Source organism: Melanaphis sacchari, unplaced genomic scaffold (genome assembly GCF_002803265.2).
Source record: "Melanaphis sacchari strain LSU unplaced genomic scaffold, SCAv2.0 Contig212_pilon_pilon, whole genome shotgun sequence".
NCBI classification, from domain to species: domain Eukaryota; kingdom Metazoa; phylum Arthropoda; class Insecta; order Hemiptera; family Aphididae; genus Melanaphis; species Melanaphis sacchari.
The window spans coordinates 529,911-550,870 of NW_020271059.1; the positions used below are offsets into that span (position 1 = coordinate 529,911).

A 20,960-nucleotide genomic window follows, 5' to 3' on the forward strand; every position below is an offset into this window, starting at 1 on the left:
GAAATTCTTGTGGATAATGAATACATCATCTGTTGATGTAACTGTTATTACAAAGATGTTTTGAGTGGTGAGAATTATCAATTAAACTTATAATTGGTCTGAAGATCCATGTGGTAAAACACTTTACCGTCAGCGCAGCAAAGTCTTGGGTTTCATCTTTCCATTTTTGCATAGCACTTAGGACATAATATAGTCATTTGTCCAATTTGAAGCGCTTTAATATTTAAATAACCAATCTCGGATTGATAATTAAACGCTGATTCATACTCAAAGCGTTTCAAGTTGCTCCTGTGCAAGTGTTTGAGAACGTTCTGGTGTGTTATTTTGTTGCCTTCTGTTATACATTCGAGTTTGCGCTCTCGGCATGATAATGAATTAGCCACATGATTTAGATTTGTATTTATATTTGTTTTATTTTGTAACCTAGTTACATAGCTTCATTTTGACATTTCAAGCCCTACTATTATCGATATTTGTATATTTATATTTTATCTGCTAGGGCGCCACGGTGTAACTCAGTTTTGTCTCTAAATCTTAACTCATAGGAGTTTCGAAAATCTTTCTTGGGCCTATACATAGTAATAAGTACATATCCTGAAAATTTCAAATAAATCCGTACGGTAGTTTTGGCTGTACGTTGATTATTGGTAAAGTATACTTTCTCTTATATATAGTATAGATTATAATTACTTTTTCTATTAAATTTATTTAAAAAAATAAATAAATTTATCAGGGCTTGCAAACGTTATAATAACGTTATATTTGACAAAAAAAATGATTAAAATAACGTAATTATAATGGAAAACGATAAATAAATAATTCGATAACACAAAACAATATATAACAGTTAACAAAATATATGAAATACTATTAGCAATACATAAAGCAAAAAGTTATATTATATAATATATCATTAAAAGAAATAATTAATTTCCAATTATTTAATAGTTATAAACATAAATTAAAATACTGGTTTCGTAGTAATATTCATTTTACGCAATTTATTTTTATTCAACCAAGAACTAATTTTATTCCCGCATTAGATTTTATTTTAAAATTTAATAGGTAAGTGTAAATAGGTTAATTTAATTGCCAATAACTAATAATCTTATTAATAATAACAATTAATGATACCCTGATAATATTAAACCGTACTACGGTCGAAATTTAAACTATTCAACTATTGTGTTCAGTTTGCTCAGAATTGTTGAGGTGTCTGTTTTGGACAAATTTTATTGTTGTCTTCTTGTATAATTTATATTGACTCAGCTAGTAAGTACATACATTTTTTTTATATAAGCTTATTACAAATTTAATGTTGTGTATAAACACTTAAATTATATAAGTATTTATTGTAAGCAATTGAAAACCATGGATAGAAGCTTTGAAGTTTTATTCATAGTATGATACCGGTAGAATCATTTTTGATGTTCTTAAAACATTATGGATTATAGAATTTTTTAATTATGAACAGTTTCATTGTTTTTACTAGTCATCAGGGGCGTGCCAAAGAGGTGGTTTTGGGGGTTCAAACCACCCCCAAATTGACTGGCTTATTTTTTTCAACTTAATGATATTTACAAAATAAAAAATATACATTAACATAATATTATGGGAAAATCCGATAATATAATAATTAATAAAAAATAATACAATATTTGACGATCTTTGGGTTTTATTTTCTTTAGTACATTTCTGCGTACTTTATATTCGTAGACTTTATTTTATAAGTAACTAATTTATTAATTTATTTTTGACTAAACAAATTTTAATTAAATTTTTTTTTATTAATACAGTATATACTTACATTTATTTGAATGATATATTGTTCTAAGTATTGAAGTTTAACTTTAAAACTTTAAGGTTAAATTAAACCATCTCCAAAAAGAAATCCTGGGCACGCCCCTGCTAGTCATACTTGCTGAAACTAAGACAGTTGGACGTTTTTTAGAAATTTTACCACCTGAATATTTTTCTCCTTTAAATTTTAATTTTCAGTTAGAAAGAATTTTGTAAAAAAATTTAGTTTTATCTGCATTCTAAAATTTTGGTCATCAATGTATCTTTACGTAATTTAGGCCATACTTTTCGATCCAATTTTGTGTTATTTCAGCGCTGACTGAATTTGATTCTCCGCTTAATATTGAAAACACAACAGTATGCCTTGATATAAATCTTTGAATCGAACCAGTAGAACAATTAAAATTATACTTACCAAGGCCTTTAGCTAATTCATCGGCTTTCTGTTGTGCATTAATTGAAATGCGTAGATTTCTTTGATTTTTAAATAATCGTAATTAAATAGTGTCTAAATCCGTATATGTACAATTTTGAAGTTTCTTAACTGATAATTCTTTGTTTTTAAACTAGATCGATTTTGTCTCAAACTTTCCATATGTTAAAAATCATAGAGTTACCTATGCTTATTTCATTAGCCATGTTGGACTTTTTCACTTTTTTAAAACAAAAAATGACATTAAATTGTTCTCCAATTGAGAATTGCTTTCGTTTGCTGATTTTAAAATTTCACAAAATTCAACACACCAATACAAAACACAGTTAACTGCACGACGATTACTCGTACACTGACGATAAAATTAAAATAAACTGAGGACGAAACAACAACGGAATTATTGGTATTTTTTGTTGTAATAGTACCTACCTTCGATAAGGCAGTCATTATAAATAAAAGATTTTTTCAATATAACCAGAAATAATTGTCATAACATCCGTCATAATAATCAATATAAATTAATATACCCTCCTCATGCATGTAGGTATATGATACCATAACATATTATGGCGGTAAAATGATTTAAATTACACAATTATTTACAATTAATTGTATAAACTGATAATCAACGTATTATATAGTTTTTCTTCCGTGAAATATTCGATGTCCCTCATATTACACACTTTATATTATCAATATTTGAAAAATCATAATACGTTAATATGAAAAAACACGATTTTTGTTATGTCTGTTGTTAAGTTTTATTAATTTATAACTGTTGTTTAACTATTTTTTAATACTTATTAGTTTAGAAATGTTATAAAGAATTATATTATATAGGTATAGTTTTAATGATTTTATATTAATCTTACTTCGTAATACACACGATTATACATGGTATTATATGATACTACTGTGCAGTCAAGGTAGGTGTATACATAAAATTTTATTTAAAAATTTGTATATTTTATTTTAACTTTATTAATGTTAAATATATTTATGTCTTAGAAAAACTTAGAATTAATAGAGTACATGGTATTGAAAATAATTTGGTTTCTGATAAATTGCTGGAAAGAGGTTTTGTTCTATTGCTATTTCAGATGATAACATAACAGTAGTTCGTTTGAAAAATACCAAATTGGTACATACAATATTCACATATAAAGGAGTTATACCTGAAGATACAACAATGCATTATGACAGGAAAGATAGAAATAGAATTTAAGTTAGTAGACTTTATAGTATACACGAATACAATAAATTCACAGGTGGTGTGGACCTAATAGACCATATGATTGCCCATTACCCCCATGGATTTAAAAATAAAAAATGGTATCTCAGAGTTTTTTTCATTTTTTAAATGTAAGTATTATCAATTCATGGATACCATACAGAGGAAAATGCAGGATATTCCACTTCTTAATTTCAAAGCATCAATAGTTTGGACAATGTTTCGAATTGGTAGATATAGTGGGCCTAAAATAGGAAGAAAGTCACTTACACAGACACCAACCCCACCAAAAAAAAGAAAGAAGATCAAAGTTACAGTGCCTGAAGAACAATATGATGATGGTATAAACCATTATCCTGTAAAGACAATGAAAAAACAAGCATCAAAATGTCACAATAATAATTACATTTCCTGAACTAGGTATTTATGTAAAAAATGCGATTTCTCTTTTTGCTCAGTGTGTATGGAAAGTTGGTATACCAAAACACAGTGAACATTTGAGATTGAATTTCCTATAAATATTGTTTTTAGTTTATTATTTTTTGTTATGTCTATACAACATATTTTTTAATTCATAAGTGTAAAAGAAATTCTTATAAAAATTATTTTTATTTTATTATTTAAATATTTATTTTTTTTATGTATTTTAATATTTTACTAAAATATCATGTTATTTTATTAACTTTGAATGTTATACTTGTATTTTATTGTTCTAGTATCTGTATAAGATAATTCAGACTGTTATTAAAAATATTCATTGATAAACTTGAGCTATTTTTTTTCTGGTCCATTTCGGCACAGATGTATCATATGATACCAATTGTTTCAACCCTTAAAAATCGTTGAAGGGTTGATGTAGGATTTTTTTTTTCATTATTTGTTTTATGATTTTTCAGGCAATTTAACATAGATACAATTGTTTTTCTATAAAACCATAATTTTGTGCATGAAGAGGATACACGGTATAAGAGTTTTGCCGGGACCTTCAATCTAAGGTCATTACACCCAATATGCCATTATAAATGATTTATACTGTATTCTTATTTTTAATTTATATTATTACATTAATAAAAGTATTTATTTTTGTTTGTGGTTATAAAAATATGTTCAAGTAAAGAAGTTTTCTATTTTAACATAACTCAACATTTATAATTAATTCCTATTTTAATATCTCACAATTTCTAAAATGTATCGTTTTCTGCGAAACAAAAGAGCATCTTATTCGATTAAATAGAGAAAAATTAAATGTCTTAACAAGTTATATTTACAATGATAAGTTTAAGAATTGTTTAGGAACTGATGGAAAACAGCGTTTAATGCGGGAAAACGTCTTTAGCGAGTTTTACTGTATACATTTTTGAATATTGTAAATTAATTAAATAATAATTTCATATTCATAGTGTTCAAATCATAGGCGTGACTATGGGGGCAGCAGGGGCAGCACAAGCTGCTTAATAATACTAAAAAAATAATAATACTACTTTTAATATCTAAAAAGGTCGATGATTTTCATTTAATTTATGAAATGAAAAATATTATAATATTATTTCAATTAGATATTTTATATTGTTTTTCCCTTGCTAAAAATGCAATATTTGTATATAAATATAACATATTAACATATTATTCTAATATAAAAAGAATCGTAAACTGTAATCAGTTCATATTATATTGTTTAAATCAATGACCCAGTGGGCCGGAGGGGACTGCTTGCGCATTACTTCTTCCGAGGAATTACAGGTTTGGAGCGTTTAGATATAAAAATAAGACTAATCGTAATGTGTGTAAAAATAAAATTATTAGAATGCATTAATAGAGGTATATTTGAAATTCCTATGTATAATATTTTCGATAGAATTAACAAACACCACAGGGCACAGATATAATATTTTATGTCCGCGACAAACACTGAAACACGCAACGCACACATGTATAATATTGTTTCATGCTCATACATAATTATATTATTTAGTATTTCTGTTATTTATTTCGCTGAGTAGTATTAATGTAATTTAAACTTTAAAGTTATAAATTTATTGTAATCATTATACTCGTATACTCGTATAGCCGTATCATGGATGTTTTTAAAAATAATAAAAAAACAATTGGGAGGAGCTGCTAAAGATCGAAATAAAAAAAAAAAAATTAAATTAATAGAGGCAGCTAAATTGTGTCATAATATTAAAGATTTATTCAATAATAAGGTAAATTTAGTAAATAAAAAAAGTCAAGATGAAAATGAAAATATAATAGATGATCCTAGTGTCCTAGTCCAATTTTTTATCCAGTAAGTAATAATTAATATTGAAAAGTCATATAAATTTAACATTTAATCCAATAAATATTAAAATAATAATTTTTAATTGTCAATTATAGGAATCAATTGCTTATAATATTGATCCAAATCGTACAGATAATGTATCTAATAAAATAGTACAAAGTGATGAAGTTGATCTTTCAGTAAGTTGATTAATATTTTTTTATTATTCTATAATTTATTATTATTTAACCACTTATATCTATTTACTATTGTCTATTATAATAAATAATATATTATTATATATGAATATCAGAATATGAAAATTGATAATAATCATTGAGTTTAATGTTTATAATTTTATGAATCGTATATCTACAAATACAATTTTATACATTTATAGAATGAAAATGTGCAATCTACTAATCATGATAATATTGACAACAGTAAGATTGATTTTGAAATCATTACATTACATGAGACAGACATTATTGATTATAAAACAGGTACCTAATATGAATATTTAATAATTTATTTATTTATTTGATATTTATTATTTAATATAGTATATTAAAATAATTACTATGAGTCTACGACCAAAAACTAAATAGTCAAACTATACAAATTTAAAGAATAATACAATTTATAATTTTTATTTATTTGTTTGTATGTTTCAGTACCAATAACTTCAAATTTAATTGTAAATGATCCTACAATTAAATTGCCAACAAATCGTCTTGAATTTAAAGAACGTATTCATCAAGGTCCATATCGCCCAATTTTAAACATATATCCAAAAACTTTACAAGGAAGTACTATGCGATCATTTCAAAAGTCATGGTATGATCTTTATAGTTGGTTAGAGTATAGTCCTGTTGCTGATGCGGCCTTTTGTTTTTCTTGTCGGTGTTTTAATGGTCATGAAAAAAATAGTGGTCAAATTGAAAAAACTTTTATTACAACAGGGTTTAATAGTTGGTATAGGGCAACAACAAAATTTAAGAAACACCAATTATCTAAGTTCCATATAAACAGTATAGCAGCTATGGATCATTATTGTTCTAATAAATCAATTGATGAAATAATTGACAACAGTGTGACTTTGCAATTAAGTAAAAAAGAAAATGAGAGGTTAAAAAATAGAGAAGTGATGAAACGTTTAATCGATGTAATTATTTGTTTAACAAAAAGTGGTAAACCATTACGTGGTCACGATGAATCTTGTACCAGTCATCAAAAAGGTCTATTTTTAGAAGTAATTTATTTATTATCAAAATATGATGTAACATTAAAGTCTCATTTAGACAATGGCCCAAAAAATGCAATTTATTTAAGTAATGTAATTCAAAATGAAATTATATATTCTGTGCATAATGTACTAATTAAGAAAATTAAATCAAATTTAAAAAACACTCATTTTGCAATTCTAGCTGATGAAACAAGTGATGTGGGCCATCATGAACAATTGTCTGTGGTTTTTCGCTATTTTGATATTATTTTAAATCGTCCAATTGAGACATTTATCACTTTAAAACGTTTGTTTTCTGTAAATGCAGAATCTATTTTTAATACACTGAATGATATTATTACTTGTGAATTTGAATTGGATTGGAGTAACGTAGTTGCAGTATGCTTTGACGGAGCTGCAACTATGGCTGGTAGTAGTAATGGTGTACAAGCAAAGTGTAAACGTAAAAATGAAAACATTTTGCAAGTGCATTGCTATGCACATTGTCTTAATTTAACATTAATTGATGCAGTTTGTGCTAATAGTAAATTATGCAAAAGAAATAAATACATATTTGATTTTTTAGGAACCATACAATTTGTATATTCATTTATAGAAGGGAGTCCATCAAGGCATGCAATTTTCGAAAAAATTGCCAAAGAAAATGGCGTCAAATTACAAACATTGAAATCATGTTCTCAGACAAGATGGGCTTGTCGCGCAGAAGCAGTTAATGCAATTAAGAACAATTAAAATGTTTTAATAGATGTTTTAGATGAAATTATTTCTAACTGCTTAGTTCCTGAAATTAGAGCCAAGGGTCATGGACTAATATATCAACTTAAAACATTTGAATTTATTTTTTGCTTAAATTTTATGCAGCCAATATTACAAATGACATTAAAAGTAAGTTGCTCTTTACAAGCTTCAAATCTAGAACTTCTGACTGCGGTTTCACTTATACAAGCACTAAGATCTTCATTGAATTCTTTTAAAAACTTACCTACAGAATTTCAAACTATATTTTCAAATACTGAAAAAATGTGTAAAGAACATAAAATTGAAATACCAGAAGTTAAAAACAGAAAAATTTCACACAAATTAAAATATGATGTACAATTTTCTAAATCTAATTATAATTTCCTAACAAAGTTTGATGAAATGAAAGTAACAGTTTTTATACCAACATTGGATGTATTAATATCAGCAATTGATGATAGGTTTAAGCAAGAAACCACAGACTTAATAATTATAATTGGTAAACTTGTAAACTTAGATTTAGATGTGCAATTTCCTGGACTATACATTTTAGAAAAACTACTAAATATAAAAAATCATGAATTACTAATTGAAATACAACTTTTAACCAATATTCAAGACACACCCAAAGGAACATCATCAAAATGTATATACAAATGGATAGATTGGTTAGCGTTTGGTGGAAGATCAAGTACTTTTAATAATTTTTATAAATGTTTAACTTACTTTGTTGTCATACCAGTAACTTGTTGCGGATGTGAAAGAAGTTTTTCTAAAATGGCTATTATAAAAAATAAATTAAGAAGCACTATGGGACAAGAGCGACTTAACGCATTGCTATTTTTATTCATTGAGCAAAAATTAGTATCTGATATAGATATAGATGACATTATTGATGAATTTAAAACTTTTTCACAAAAAAGAAGACTTGCTCTTTAATAATAATATATATGCATATTGTATAAATATATTCCTTGTAAATTTTTAATGTCCTGCACTCCTGCGTTATATTGATAATATAATAAATGGCTTAGTTTTATAAAATAATTTTCTAATAATTATTATATATGTATAAATATGTACAATAATATTATATTATAATTATTATATTAATAACACTTATCCTAAATAATTTTATGATCAAGAGTCTAGACCATTTAATTATTATGATTGTTAAGGAAAATTTGAATATAAAAAAAAATTTTTGGGCCGTTTAGTGAATATGCTGCCTCTGTAAATGAAGTCTAGTCACGCCTATGGTTCAAATATTATATTAATTAACATAACTGTATAAATTACTTTTATGTTTATTAGCCACCCTAAATCTAACATATATAATATTATATTGCGTTTACAGTTTTGTGTTAGTCATACGTATTATTATTGTCAAGAAAATCAATATCTACCGTATAAACACACTGGCCCACAAATGATTCTCTCGTATTTCCATTTCAACGTTTTTTCTTGTTTTTTTTGTCCATTTGTTTTGTGATTTTGAGATGTGAATTGTGTGTTCAATATTTTTCGTAGGCTCACGAATTGAAAACCATCGTTCGACTTCAAATACCCAAATTTTATTACTACGTATTTCTGTTACTATGATTTCTTGACAGTACCAATCTGGATTTGTTCCGTAATTGTCATGCCAAATATGAATTGATTGAAGCTCTCCTAGGCTTTGAGGTGTAAAAATAATGAACCAGTCATCGTTGGAACGCTGCATCGTTGGGTAATTATCCAAACTATGGAGCCAATGTGGCTTTAACATTAATTTTAATTAGATCAAATACATATAAGTCGAGATAATTTATTTCCATTAAAACCAGCTATAAGAAAATTTGTAAATATGGTAAAAAAGCTGAACTTTATGTTAATAATATTTTATAGTTTATAATGTCCTCTTGGCATAATATAGAAAAACTAAAAACTTCTATAAAAATATAATCATTAACCTATGTATGACGTTAATTAATAACAGTTGTTACACCAGTTTTTGATGATAAATCAGTCATTTTTCAAAAATTCAATAATAGGTTTCATAAATAATTATGGGTTACAATCATTTTAAAGGGTTGTATAACATTATGAGTGATAATAAAAAATTAATCACTATATAAATTAATATAATTTTACCTTGTAAATTAACAATGGATGCAAATCCATTCTTTTTTTGGCATGGATCGTAATAGTTAATACGATAATGGCAATTTTATAATACATGCTAACACAGGGAAACGCTAAGAATGAACCAACTATAGTTTATGACACGAAAATAGGCCGGTGATCTCCGCGATCCAACTTTCAAAGAATCGACCTTTAATTACAGGTTTTCAAATTTCACTACCTCCCTACAATGCTTACACAATTGGCGTATATGTGTCTATGATAATCATTGATTGGAAATAACTGATAATCCGTCGTTGGCATACACTTAATTTTGAACACGATTACGACACTATGATCGTCGTGCTGAGACTTTATTTTTTATAATATTATTATTTGTTTGATCAAATTAAAAAGTACGGTATATTTCTAATGTAGAATTAATAATTTACCAAATAAAAATAAATCACTGCAATTTTATTCAAAAAACATATTTGTACATACAATGCTATAAAAATTCATTAAAATCTTAATATTAATGGGAATGTAATATTTATTAAATTAATTCAGTTTTTGAAATATTTGATTCATTTTTGTCGTTACGGCAAGATACGCATGTGTTCGTGGTGTGTTCTTTGCATATTGGCATGCTACATATTACGCACTTGGTAAACAATATATTACTTACAAACGATGATTACTTATATACCATATTATTATTGTATTCTTAATATATTTCCTTACCACAGTCTTCTGATTTTTCCTTTTAGGACAAAATACACATTTCGGACGATTTTTAGTATTTGAACGTTCAAAGACCACATTTACTATCGTGGTGTGACCAGTCAATTTCATTATTCTATGTCGAATACACGTACGCAAAGTAGGCAACTGTAAGCGTTCCACATAAACGGTTTTGTCAATTCTTTTTCCAAGGATTTTAGAAATTCTCGACTATGTATATAAATCCCATAGTTTTCTTGAAAAATTATTCAGCTATTTATACCTCCTACATATTTATTAAATAGAGAGAAAAATAGTTAGTGACCATCTGCAATTGATTCTGGTCACAAAGTATTCGTCCTTTATTTTATCAACGCAATTTACGCCATCTTTTACACTGTTTTAATACATTATAACCTGAGGTTTTCTTTGTTCAGATTTTGGATGAATAACATCATGTTCGAGCATTGTGAAAATAAGCAATACGTTTTTATTTTATTTTTTGGCACATAAGACGTAAGCAATATGTTTTTTTTCATAACCAAACATCGTCGAGTTTAATTTTCTTTTTTTGATGTCTAAAAAATAAGGAAGAATTTCACGTTTGTTTTTTCCGGAATGTACCGATTATAGTTATATAATGGTTTTTCAATAGATCATTTGTCAAGGACATAAAGTTACACCGATGTTTTAAAATGAAATTACGATCGAATTTAGTAATAGGGTCAATTAATCTTTTTACAACACTTTTAGGATTATTTTTGAATTTATAATACCCATAAGGCTGAGTCCAACATATACTTCCATTTTTTACCTAATCGACTATGGCATGAATTTGTATACCATATTTATTTGGTTTACTTGGTATATATTGCCAAAAACTACAACAACCCCAAAAACCTTCGAGTATTTCATCTATAGTTACGTTTTTCTTCACTGTAAAGCAGCTATCGCAACGTAGAATAAAGTCATCAAATACTGAACAAATTGCCGCAAATTTATCAAATTGTTTTCTTTAAGCACGTGTATCTTATTGTCAAACTTCAATACTCTTAGCAGAATATAAAATCACTCTTTTGTCATAACTATTCGAAGGTACTTTGGGGAAGAGATTTTATTTGACCAAAAATCGTCAAGGTTGAGATTATTACTACGTAAAACACCAGTCAAATATAACAGTCCAAAAAGCGTGTTTATTTCGGTTTCTGATGTTCCGTGTACCATACATTAATATGTATATTTTGAACGAATTTTATCAAGATATATGAAAGTATATTTTATCGTATAATCAATAAAAAAATAATTTCCAACACTCTAAAATTGAATTTACTTTGCGAGCTTGGTACTCGTTTTAAGCTTGGTAAATTTAAAACGATGTTATGTTTGCCGTTTGCGAGTATGCACATTAGTAGACGTCCTTTACCATTTTGTTAATTTATCTTTACCTAAGTAATAATAATTCTGTATTATAGGACTACGATTTCTCAAAAGAAATATTTGCAGAGTATTCGATTTGTGTACTATTAGGTTTAGATTCAGAAATGTCATCAGACATGTTTTCTCGTACTTCAACGGGATCTATAAAACTAAGGTGTTAGTATCGGTAGGAATCGTCTGAGTCTTCTAAAGATTGTTCTTCGCCTTTCGGTTTCCTCTAATCACAAAATTACTTGATCGGTAAGGGTTATTGATAAAGCACTATAGCAAAAAAAAAAGAAAATAGAAACAAGTGTACGTAATCGACGGCGGCGGCAAAAATATTGCACGGTTAGTAACTACAGCATTAGCGCGACGCTCACATCTTAATCGGTATTCTCGATTTTGCGAAACGATAATTATTCAGGAAATCCAAATAACGCTATTATTTATCTATTTAAATATATATAGATATATGTTATTAGAATGTATTTATAGTGTTAGTTCAATTCGATGATATTTCTGCGAATAACGGTTGAAATGTTATCCGTGTGAGCGGCGAGTGTATCAGTGACGGAATTGAGTCACACAGATCACCAGCCATTTTCGTGTCTTGGACTATAGTTGGTCACAGATTAATTACATCAAATATTATGATAATATAATAATTGTGTGGAAATATTTACTAAACTCACTTTAAAGCTGCGTATACAATTGTAACATTAGCGCGTAACGTAACGCCGAATGTTACGTAAACGCATAACAGCAATAGATGTGAGAACGTTAAGGTGTAACATTATGGCGTAACAAAAATTGATAGGCGACGAACTTACATCGCGTTCCACGAGTTGTCGGAAAATTCAAGTCACATTAAAAGATTGTTACTTGGTGGGGTTACAAATAGTGCATCTACGTTAGTTACGTTAAACGTAAATGTTACAAGTGTGTACGCAACTTAAAACATAACCGTTATTAGTTTAGAAAATGTATTTAGTTCATATGCAATAATTGCAATTATAAAAATTCTGAATTAACTACGGCAATATTAAAATAAACATTAGTTTTTATTCATCCCAACTTAAGGAATTCAAGACATTTTCTAGGGAATATAGTAATTTCTAGAAATATTATCGTTATTATAGAAAGCGTTCAGTAATTCTGACATTTAAAGAAATATTGTAATTATACACTAAAAAAGATAAGATAAATTCCAGTTTGTTAGTAAATTTAAGTTAATAATGCTCAATTGTACATTATTAGTAATTAATAATTATATAAACGAAATTGTGAAACAACGTGTTTTTAATGTTACAGCATATTATATTGATTATTAAATCCAAATCCATTTTGACCTTACAACGAAATTTTCGTTACAAATTCATTATTTCCCAATAGAAAAATTGAAATTGCGTTGAAAATGTTATAATATGGTTACAATGAAATTAATTTAAACACACGTTATAATGGCAAAAATGCGTTGATTAACAGAGTCCGTGTCCATAATTACTTATAAAACAACACTAAATATATATCATTAATCTAGTTTATCTTATCTGCTTTAATGTATGACCACAACACTCTTTAAAACGTTAGAACTCATTGTCACATATTGTAGAACAAATTTATTTTTTAAGGTATATAGAATTTATAGAAATTAGAAGATTTAAATTGAAAAATTTCAACAAAAGTTCTGTTGGATGACCAGGCGTTTGATTATAATCTAGAAACTTGAATGGATGGGAAAACTAGCAACACATCATATGATCAAAAAATTTGTAACTTAAATATTTAATGTAGTAATAACATTAATTACTTGTAACGAGAAAATAACTTAAGTATGGTCAATAAACTCAAGGAAACTATAGCGTAAATATTACTGTTTTAAATAACCTAACTTTAAAGTACTTTTAAAATTATTTATATATACATAATATGATAATATAAGCCAAGTTGTTAATATGGTTCGTGTGATATTTTTAGAAATATAAAAATAAAAATAAAATTAATGTTAGTTATTTTTAAATAATTATATAAACTCACACTACTTTTACTAATGGTTCCATTCAATTCAATGCATACATTAGCTGAAGTTCCAGATCCGAGCAAATGTCCCGTGTATACGGTTATTAAATACACTTCATCTTCCCCCATATGGTTGTCATCAAGAATTATTATACGGTTCTGAAAAGATAATTTTAGAATTACAACATATTGTCTATCTGGTTAAATTTTCTCACCATGTATAGATCTTTTTTGTCATTAACACTGGACCAATACAGTAAGACAAAATACAAGATAAAAATTACCGACACCAGTATTAGGCAAATCATATTATTTGCTATAGTTGAAAATAAATGGATTTCATCTAGTGGATTTATTAAGTCAGGTATCACAAAAATTGAGCTTTTGAACATAGATAAATGATAAGCATAACACTGTATGTTTCCTTTAACCGAACTATTATGACCAATCTCTATCCCGTTGGACGACCAAGTACCATACTTCCAACACAGACATTGCATACAAACCATATTCATGTTAAATTTAATATCGTTCGAATTATTTGGCGATGAATAATCACTGACCTGTAAAGATGTACAATTACAAATGTATTTTATGTAATATAATATCATAACATCTTGAAGTCCAACTAGTTATATTATTTTATAGTACTACAAGCCCGATGTCTATTTAGATGGATATTTTTCTTATATATATTAGTGTCCAATCTAAAATATTTGTAGTATTAACTACCCAATATCCATTACATTAGACATATGTTTTATTTATTTTTAATAATTATGGTGTAAGTATAAAATTTTAAACACATAATCGAATTATATTAAAGAACTCAAATAATATAGGTACGTTTGAAGTGTCAATTTACTTATAAATTAAAAAAGCAAGACAGAAGATATTATGATAAAATGGAATGTGATATTTTAGAAGAAAATTAAATAGTATTGGTGACAACGATCAATTATTATTTGAAAATAACATATATTTTCAATAATTAGAAAACTTAAATTTTAATTTTAATGTTACAAATGTACCTACATGAAAATCTGCTAAAAGTGTCTGAAACTGATGAAGTTATTTCTTATAAAAATTTAAGTCCAAACGTAGAACAAATAAAATATATAAATAATATGATATGACTAAGAAAAAATAATTTTAGAAAAAAAATTAATTTGTTTTTCACCTAATGAATATAATGATTTAGAATAGCTGTTTATAAACTATTTTAATCAATAAATTAACGATAAAATAATAATTGAAAATATGGTTAATTGTACTAAGAAATTAGTAGAAACAAGTGATATACAGGTGACATTAGCTGCAGGGCCGTCGTTAAGGGTAGGCAGTGCTGGCATTTGCCTAGGGCCTCGCGCTTGTAGGGCCTCGCAAATCGCAATTCGCACTTAAATTTAATACCAAAATATTGTTCAAAATTATTAATTTTTTTTAGTTTTGTATTGATATTATTTGTTTGATTAGGTATACAATGTACATTTGTATTTTGTATGGTGACAAATATTATGCTGTTGAGTTTTAATTTATATTGGGTATTGTAGTTTAGTTTAAATTTAGTGCAATACCGCCAGTACCTAAACATTATTTTTAGTGTATTATTATCGTCGTAGACGTCTTGTAGACCACACTCTTACCAGTGGCACGTCAAGAATCAAGATAACGTAATTATCGCTAACCAATACGGGTATACGCCGTGCTGTACGCTCGTCGCTCGTGGATATTAATAGCTATTAGCCTTATGTATATATTATGTACATATATTATTTATATTTGATTATTATAGTATAAATAGTATAATATAATATTAAGTCAATATAATTCGACGAGTTGTTTTACATTTCTATTTCGTCAGTCGCAGCAGATGGATCCGGACTAATTATGTAAGTAATATTATTATTTATACAACCGACGACGTTAATTAATATAGGTAGTTAAGCAACGTGTAGTTATTAAAAAAATTAATTTTATCATAATATAAGTACTAAAGTACCTTATGTATTGACGAAAAAATGAAAAATAGGAATGATAGCATTTTGGTATAATGTAACGCCGTAATGTAACAGAGTTCGTGCTCGCCTGAATGTTACAATGTTAGATATCATAAGGGTGACCAAACCTCGGATCGCATTGACTCATGTGGCTGGCGTTTTAACATTTTCACTACTATAATAATAGTACCAATTATTCCTTTTTTTTGCGTAACCCGTAACATGCACTTCTACAGTTCTACGATTATTCTTAAGGAAGCACGAAACACAAAAAAACAACTTCTTTAAATTATTTAAATTTTAAATGTTAAATTATTGTAGCTATCGCAGTATCGCTGTATGGAATGATTGGGTGAAAATCCGATGTAAAAAAAATTATTACTTTATGAGAAATTAAGAAATGTAGATTAGCCACGTGACGTCATAAGGCCCGGTTGCGTATTTTACAAATGTAGGTACATATCAGAATTTCAATATAAAATGTATTTGTTTAAATATTAAAAATCTTAAGTGATATTTTTGTTAAACGGCGCGCCATACCGATTTAAATACGAAATAAAAAATAAAAAATATCTCCTTTAAGATTTTTATTACTAAGAAACTAAACGTTATATTGAAATTATTATACTTGTATCGTCTTAAACACATGAAACCACACATTTATAAGTAAATTAAATTTAAAAAAGCGGGTAAGTGAGTATCGCTCTGCTGTACATTAGGGGGTGGGGTGAACCTCGGACTAAGGTAGGTTAAATTTGAATGCAATGATAGGTATCATTGTATACGAAAAACGATTCTGAACGGAGATGATTTGTCAGTCTAGGATATATTATATTTAAATATTGTCATATATTCTATTTTAAAAAAAATTCAAACATTTAAGTAAAAGTTTCAAGATCTTACGTTTAGTAATTTTTTAAAAATAACAAAAATCGAAAACTATTTAGTAGTAAATCGTTATTTTACACGTGTATTTTTGATTTCAAATTAAAATTAAAACTTTAAACACTCGTAAAATTTTTTAAATTGAATAATCATCAAACTTTTTTATAATTATTCTAAACTTAAATTATGGACAGCATAGTATTAAATTTTCAATTCTTAGCTTTTGATAGCAAAATATTTATAAATTTTTAACTACCAAATAGTGAAAAATATTCATGATTTTGACGAATTTTTGTCAATATTTGAACTTCAAATGCTAATAAAAAAAAATTGTGCCTATGTATTTTTAAAATTTTTGAATGAGAGTTAGAACAAGTTATGTGGACCCTTCAATTAAATTTTCAAGTAATTTGTTCCAGCTGAATTTTTTTTATCAACATTTATAAATAAAAAATAAAAATAAAAGGAAAATTTCAATTGTTTATAAATAGTTCAAAAAAAGTCTAAATTCTTTAAAAATTTAACTGTGTATGGAGAACGGTAATATAAACATTTGGTGAAAATTTCAAGTATTTATATCTATTAGTTTTTGAGTTATAGCAAAATAAAAAATTCGATTTGGTCGAAAACTGGTTTTGCGTAAAAATTCCCGTTTTTCTGTCATTTTTTTAGGGTTTTTCCCGACTCATTTAAAAAATATTGAAAATTTTTTACTTTTGAACCCACAAAGTACCAACTAGATTCAATTTCCTTTTCAAAGAGAGGCTGAAGTCCAAAATCGAAGCATTTTTACTGCTCCAAATGTTGTCGTCAGACACAAAAAAAAAAAAACACACATCATTGTAAAATCAATACATTCATCACTCCGTTCAGAATCTAAAATAAAATATTCGGGTTAATAAATCTAAAATTGTTGTGTGCAGCGAGAAACTTTTACACGTATAAGATAGGTAATTACGAGGAGACTGGTCCAATGACGCACCGCGTCTTTTTTCAATTTCTCATAACATATTGAATAATGCGAGTAGAAATGTAAAACCTCTAACATTATTCTTAGAATTAATCATTCTTTCAAATAAAAAGAACTTATTTTTTGTGTCGTGTGCTCTTTTATTACAATTATTTTAATATTATTGCTATATTTAAATGAATTAGGTATTTTTAATTGGTTGACTACTAGGGGCATCAAAAAAACATTTGCCTCGGGAATCCAGAAGTCTAAATCTGGCCCTAGTGGCTAGTATCCATATTTTAAACTCAATAATTAAATGTATAATTCAAAATTAGTATTTTATTATTATTAAGTGATACAATTAGATAAAAAATTGATACTTAGGTACATATTATAATTTACAGAAACACAGGAAGTTATTTATTAATTATTCAATTATTGGTAATTATGGCTAGTCGTGATCGTGATAAATTTAGATCACATCCTTCAGGTCATCAAAAACGGTTGAAAAAAGCAAAAGTTGAAGCATTCATGCAAAAACAACGTGGATGTTTTGAAAAGTTTGTCAGTAAAAAAAATGAAGCTTTATTGGGTGGAGTAAACTCGGTTAGTAAAAATGATGGAAAAGAAAACACAGATACGGATTGTGAAGTTCGGGAAGAGTCTAATGTAAATGAAAATATTACTGAGTTGCAAATTGTTCATAATCTTACACCATCTCTTGATGTTCATTATTTATTGGACGGAGTAAACTCGGTTAATAAGAATGATGGAATAGAAAACACAGATGTGGATTGTCAAGTTCAGGAAGTGTCTTATGTAAATAAAAATATTACTGGGTTGCAAAATGTTCAAAATCTTACATCACCTCTTGACGTTCAAGAAACACAAAATACTTTGAACGATAGATATGTTTATGATTTAAATGATCCTGGATGTTGGCCTTCAGAAATCACTCATAATATTCGAATAGATATTGTATCTTTAGGTGTAAAAAGAAATACACATCAAGAGTTTCCTGCTAATAATGAAAACCCACCAAGAAAGTTTACTTCTTATCATTTCTATCGAACTATGTCTAACGGTGAACGCGTCGATAGAGAATGGTTAATATATTCAAATAAAAAGGATTGTGTTTACTGCTTTTGCTGCAAACTCTTTTTAAAAAAAAATTGTACTAGTGGCTTATCTTTAAACGGTATCAACGATTGGAAAAATATAAGTTATTCTCTTAAAATACATGAACAATCGATTAATCATTGTCAATCACTTAAAGATTGGTTAGAACTTAAAACAAGATTATTGTCATCACAAACAATTGACAAAGAACATTCAGCGATGTTGGAAAAAGAAAAGAACCATTGGCGCAACGTACTTAAAAGAATTATATGTACCGTGCAATTTTTATCTAAACACAATGATGCATTTAGGGGTTCATCTGATAAAGTTTGTACAAAAAATAATGGAAAATTCCTCGGGCTTATCGAAATGATGGCATCATTCGACGATGTCATGGCAGAACACATTCGAAGAATAAATAATCAAGAAACTCATGATCATTATCTTGGACCAGAAATTCAAAATGAATTGATAGAACAAATGTCGAGTAAAGTACGTGAAAATATAGTTAAAATAATAAAAGGTGCAAAATATTTCTCAATTATGATGGATTGCACCCCGGATGTAAGTCACCAAGAACAACTTTCATTGATTATTCGAATAGTTAATTTAGAATTAGAAAGCGAAACTTCAGCACCAAAAATCGAAGAATATTTTTTAGATTTCATAAGCGTTGAATCAACTACTGGTTTACATTTAGCAAACTTACTTGTTTCAAAATTACAAGAATATAATATTGACCTTCTGGACTGCCGTGGACAAGGATATGACAACGGATCAAATATGAAGGGGCAATATCAAGGTGTACAGTCCAGAATCAAACAACTTAACTGTAGAGCATTTTTTACTCCATGCGCATCACACAACTTAAATCTATTACTAGGAGATATTTCCAAAAGTTCCATAAAGGCAATTAGTTTTTTTGGAATAATACAGAGAATATATTGTTTGTTTTCTTCTTCAACAAAACGTTGGAGCATTTTAAAAAAACATTGCCAAGAACTCACATTAAAACCCTTATCTGAAACCCGATGGGAATGCAGAGTGGAAAGCATTAAAGCTGTTCGGTATCAAATACCTGGAGTTATAAAAGCATTAGAAGAGGTTTCAGAAGTTACAAATGACCCTAAAACTAAGAGCGAAGCCAATTCTTTGGTTAGTCATGGAATTGGTGACTATGAATTTATTTTAAGTCTAGTTATATGGTATGATATTTTGGTGCAAGTAAATATGGTAAGCAAATCATTACAATCTATAAATACCAATTTGCAAATATCGACGAGTATGTTGAATAGCTTATTAGATTTTTTAAAAAAGTACAGAACAAATTGTCATGGATTTGAAAATGCGAAAATCACAGCTAATGAATTAGCAAAAGATTTAGATGTTGAACCAGTATTTGCTCAAAAAAGATATAAAAAAGCTAAAAAAATGTTTGATTATGAGAGGAATAATGATTTACACAGGAATAATGGTGAAGAAATATTTAAACAAGAATATTTTATTGTTATTCTAGACCTGGCTATTGTTTCAATGGAAGAAAGATTTATACAATTTAGGTGGTATGAAGAGAACTTCGGTTTTTTATTTAATATAAAGAATTTAAAAGAAACAAATGATGAAGATTTAATGAAATATTGTAAGGATTTACAAAATATTTTGTCTTCTGGTGACTCAAAAGATATTGAAGCGGTAGATTTGTATACAGAATTAATCTTATTTCGAAATTTGGTTGAAGAAAACATGACAGCTTTACAAGCATTGGAACTGACAAAAAAAGCTCGTAGTTGTTTTCCTAATATTTCAATTGCTCTTCGAATCATTTTGACAATTCCAGTTACTTCTGCTAGTGCTGAGAGGTCATTCTCAAAACTTAAGCTTATAAAAACATATTTGAGGAATACAATGACTCAAAACAGATTATCTGGATTAGCAATGCTATCCATAGAAAATGAAATGGCTTCAGAACTCAATTTTGACTCAATAATTGATGCTTTTGCAGCTAAAAAATCAAGGAAAAAAATGTTTTAAT

The 20,960-nt window shown here is 27.4% G+C and overlaps 2 protein-coding genes across 2 annotated transcripts; both read left to right on the forward strand.

The window, feature by feature from the left end:
• The first annotated feature begins 3,612 nt into the window (after positions 1–3,612).
• On the forward strand, positions 3,613–7,702 carry LOC112593904 (zinc finger MYM-type protein 1-like). The gene is made up of 6 exons (XM_025338491.1): positions 3,613–3,822; positions 5,841–5,924; positions 6,125–6,227; positions 6,399–7,055; positions 7,152–7,493; positions 7,566–7,702. The coding sequence occupies exons 1-6, from the start codon at positions 3,613–3,615 to the stop codon at positions 7,700–7,702; spliced, it is 1,533 nt and encodes a 510-aa protein (XP_025194276.1).
• A 10,554-nt stretch (positions 7,703–18,256) lies between these two features.
• On the forward strand, positions 18,257–20,959 carry LOC112593905 (zinc finger MYM-type protein 1-like). Its single transcript, XM_025338492.1, has one exon. It carries the CDS (start codon positions 18,257–18,259, stop codon positions 20,957–20,959), a length of 2,703 nt encoding a protein of 900 aa, XP_025194277.1.
• The last annotated feature ends 1 nt before the right edge of the window (position 20,960 follows it).

Coding starts and splice junctions, on each gene's coding strand:
- LOC112593904 (XM_025338491.1), top strand. CDS start 3,613: ATGGATACCATACAGAGGAAAATGCAGGATATTCCACTTCTTAATTTC. Junction 5,925..6,124: donor GTGATGAAGTTGATCTTTCA/GTAAGTTGATTA, acceptor ATACATTTATAG/AATGAAAATGTGCAATCTAC. Junction 7,056..7,151: donor AAAAAATGCAATTTATTTAA/GTAATGTAATTC, acceptor TTGCAATTCTAG/CTGATGAAACAAGTGATGTG.
- LOC112593905 (XM_025338492.1), top strand. CDS start 18,257: ATGGCTAGTCGTGATCGTGATAAATTTAGATCACATCCTTCAGGTCAT.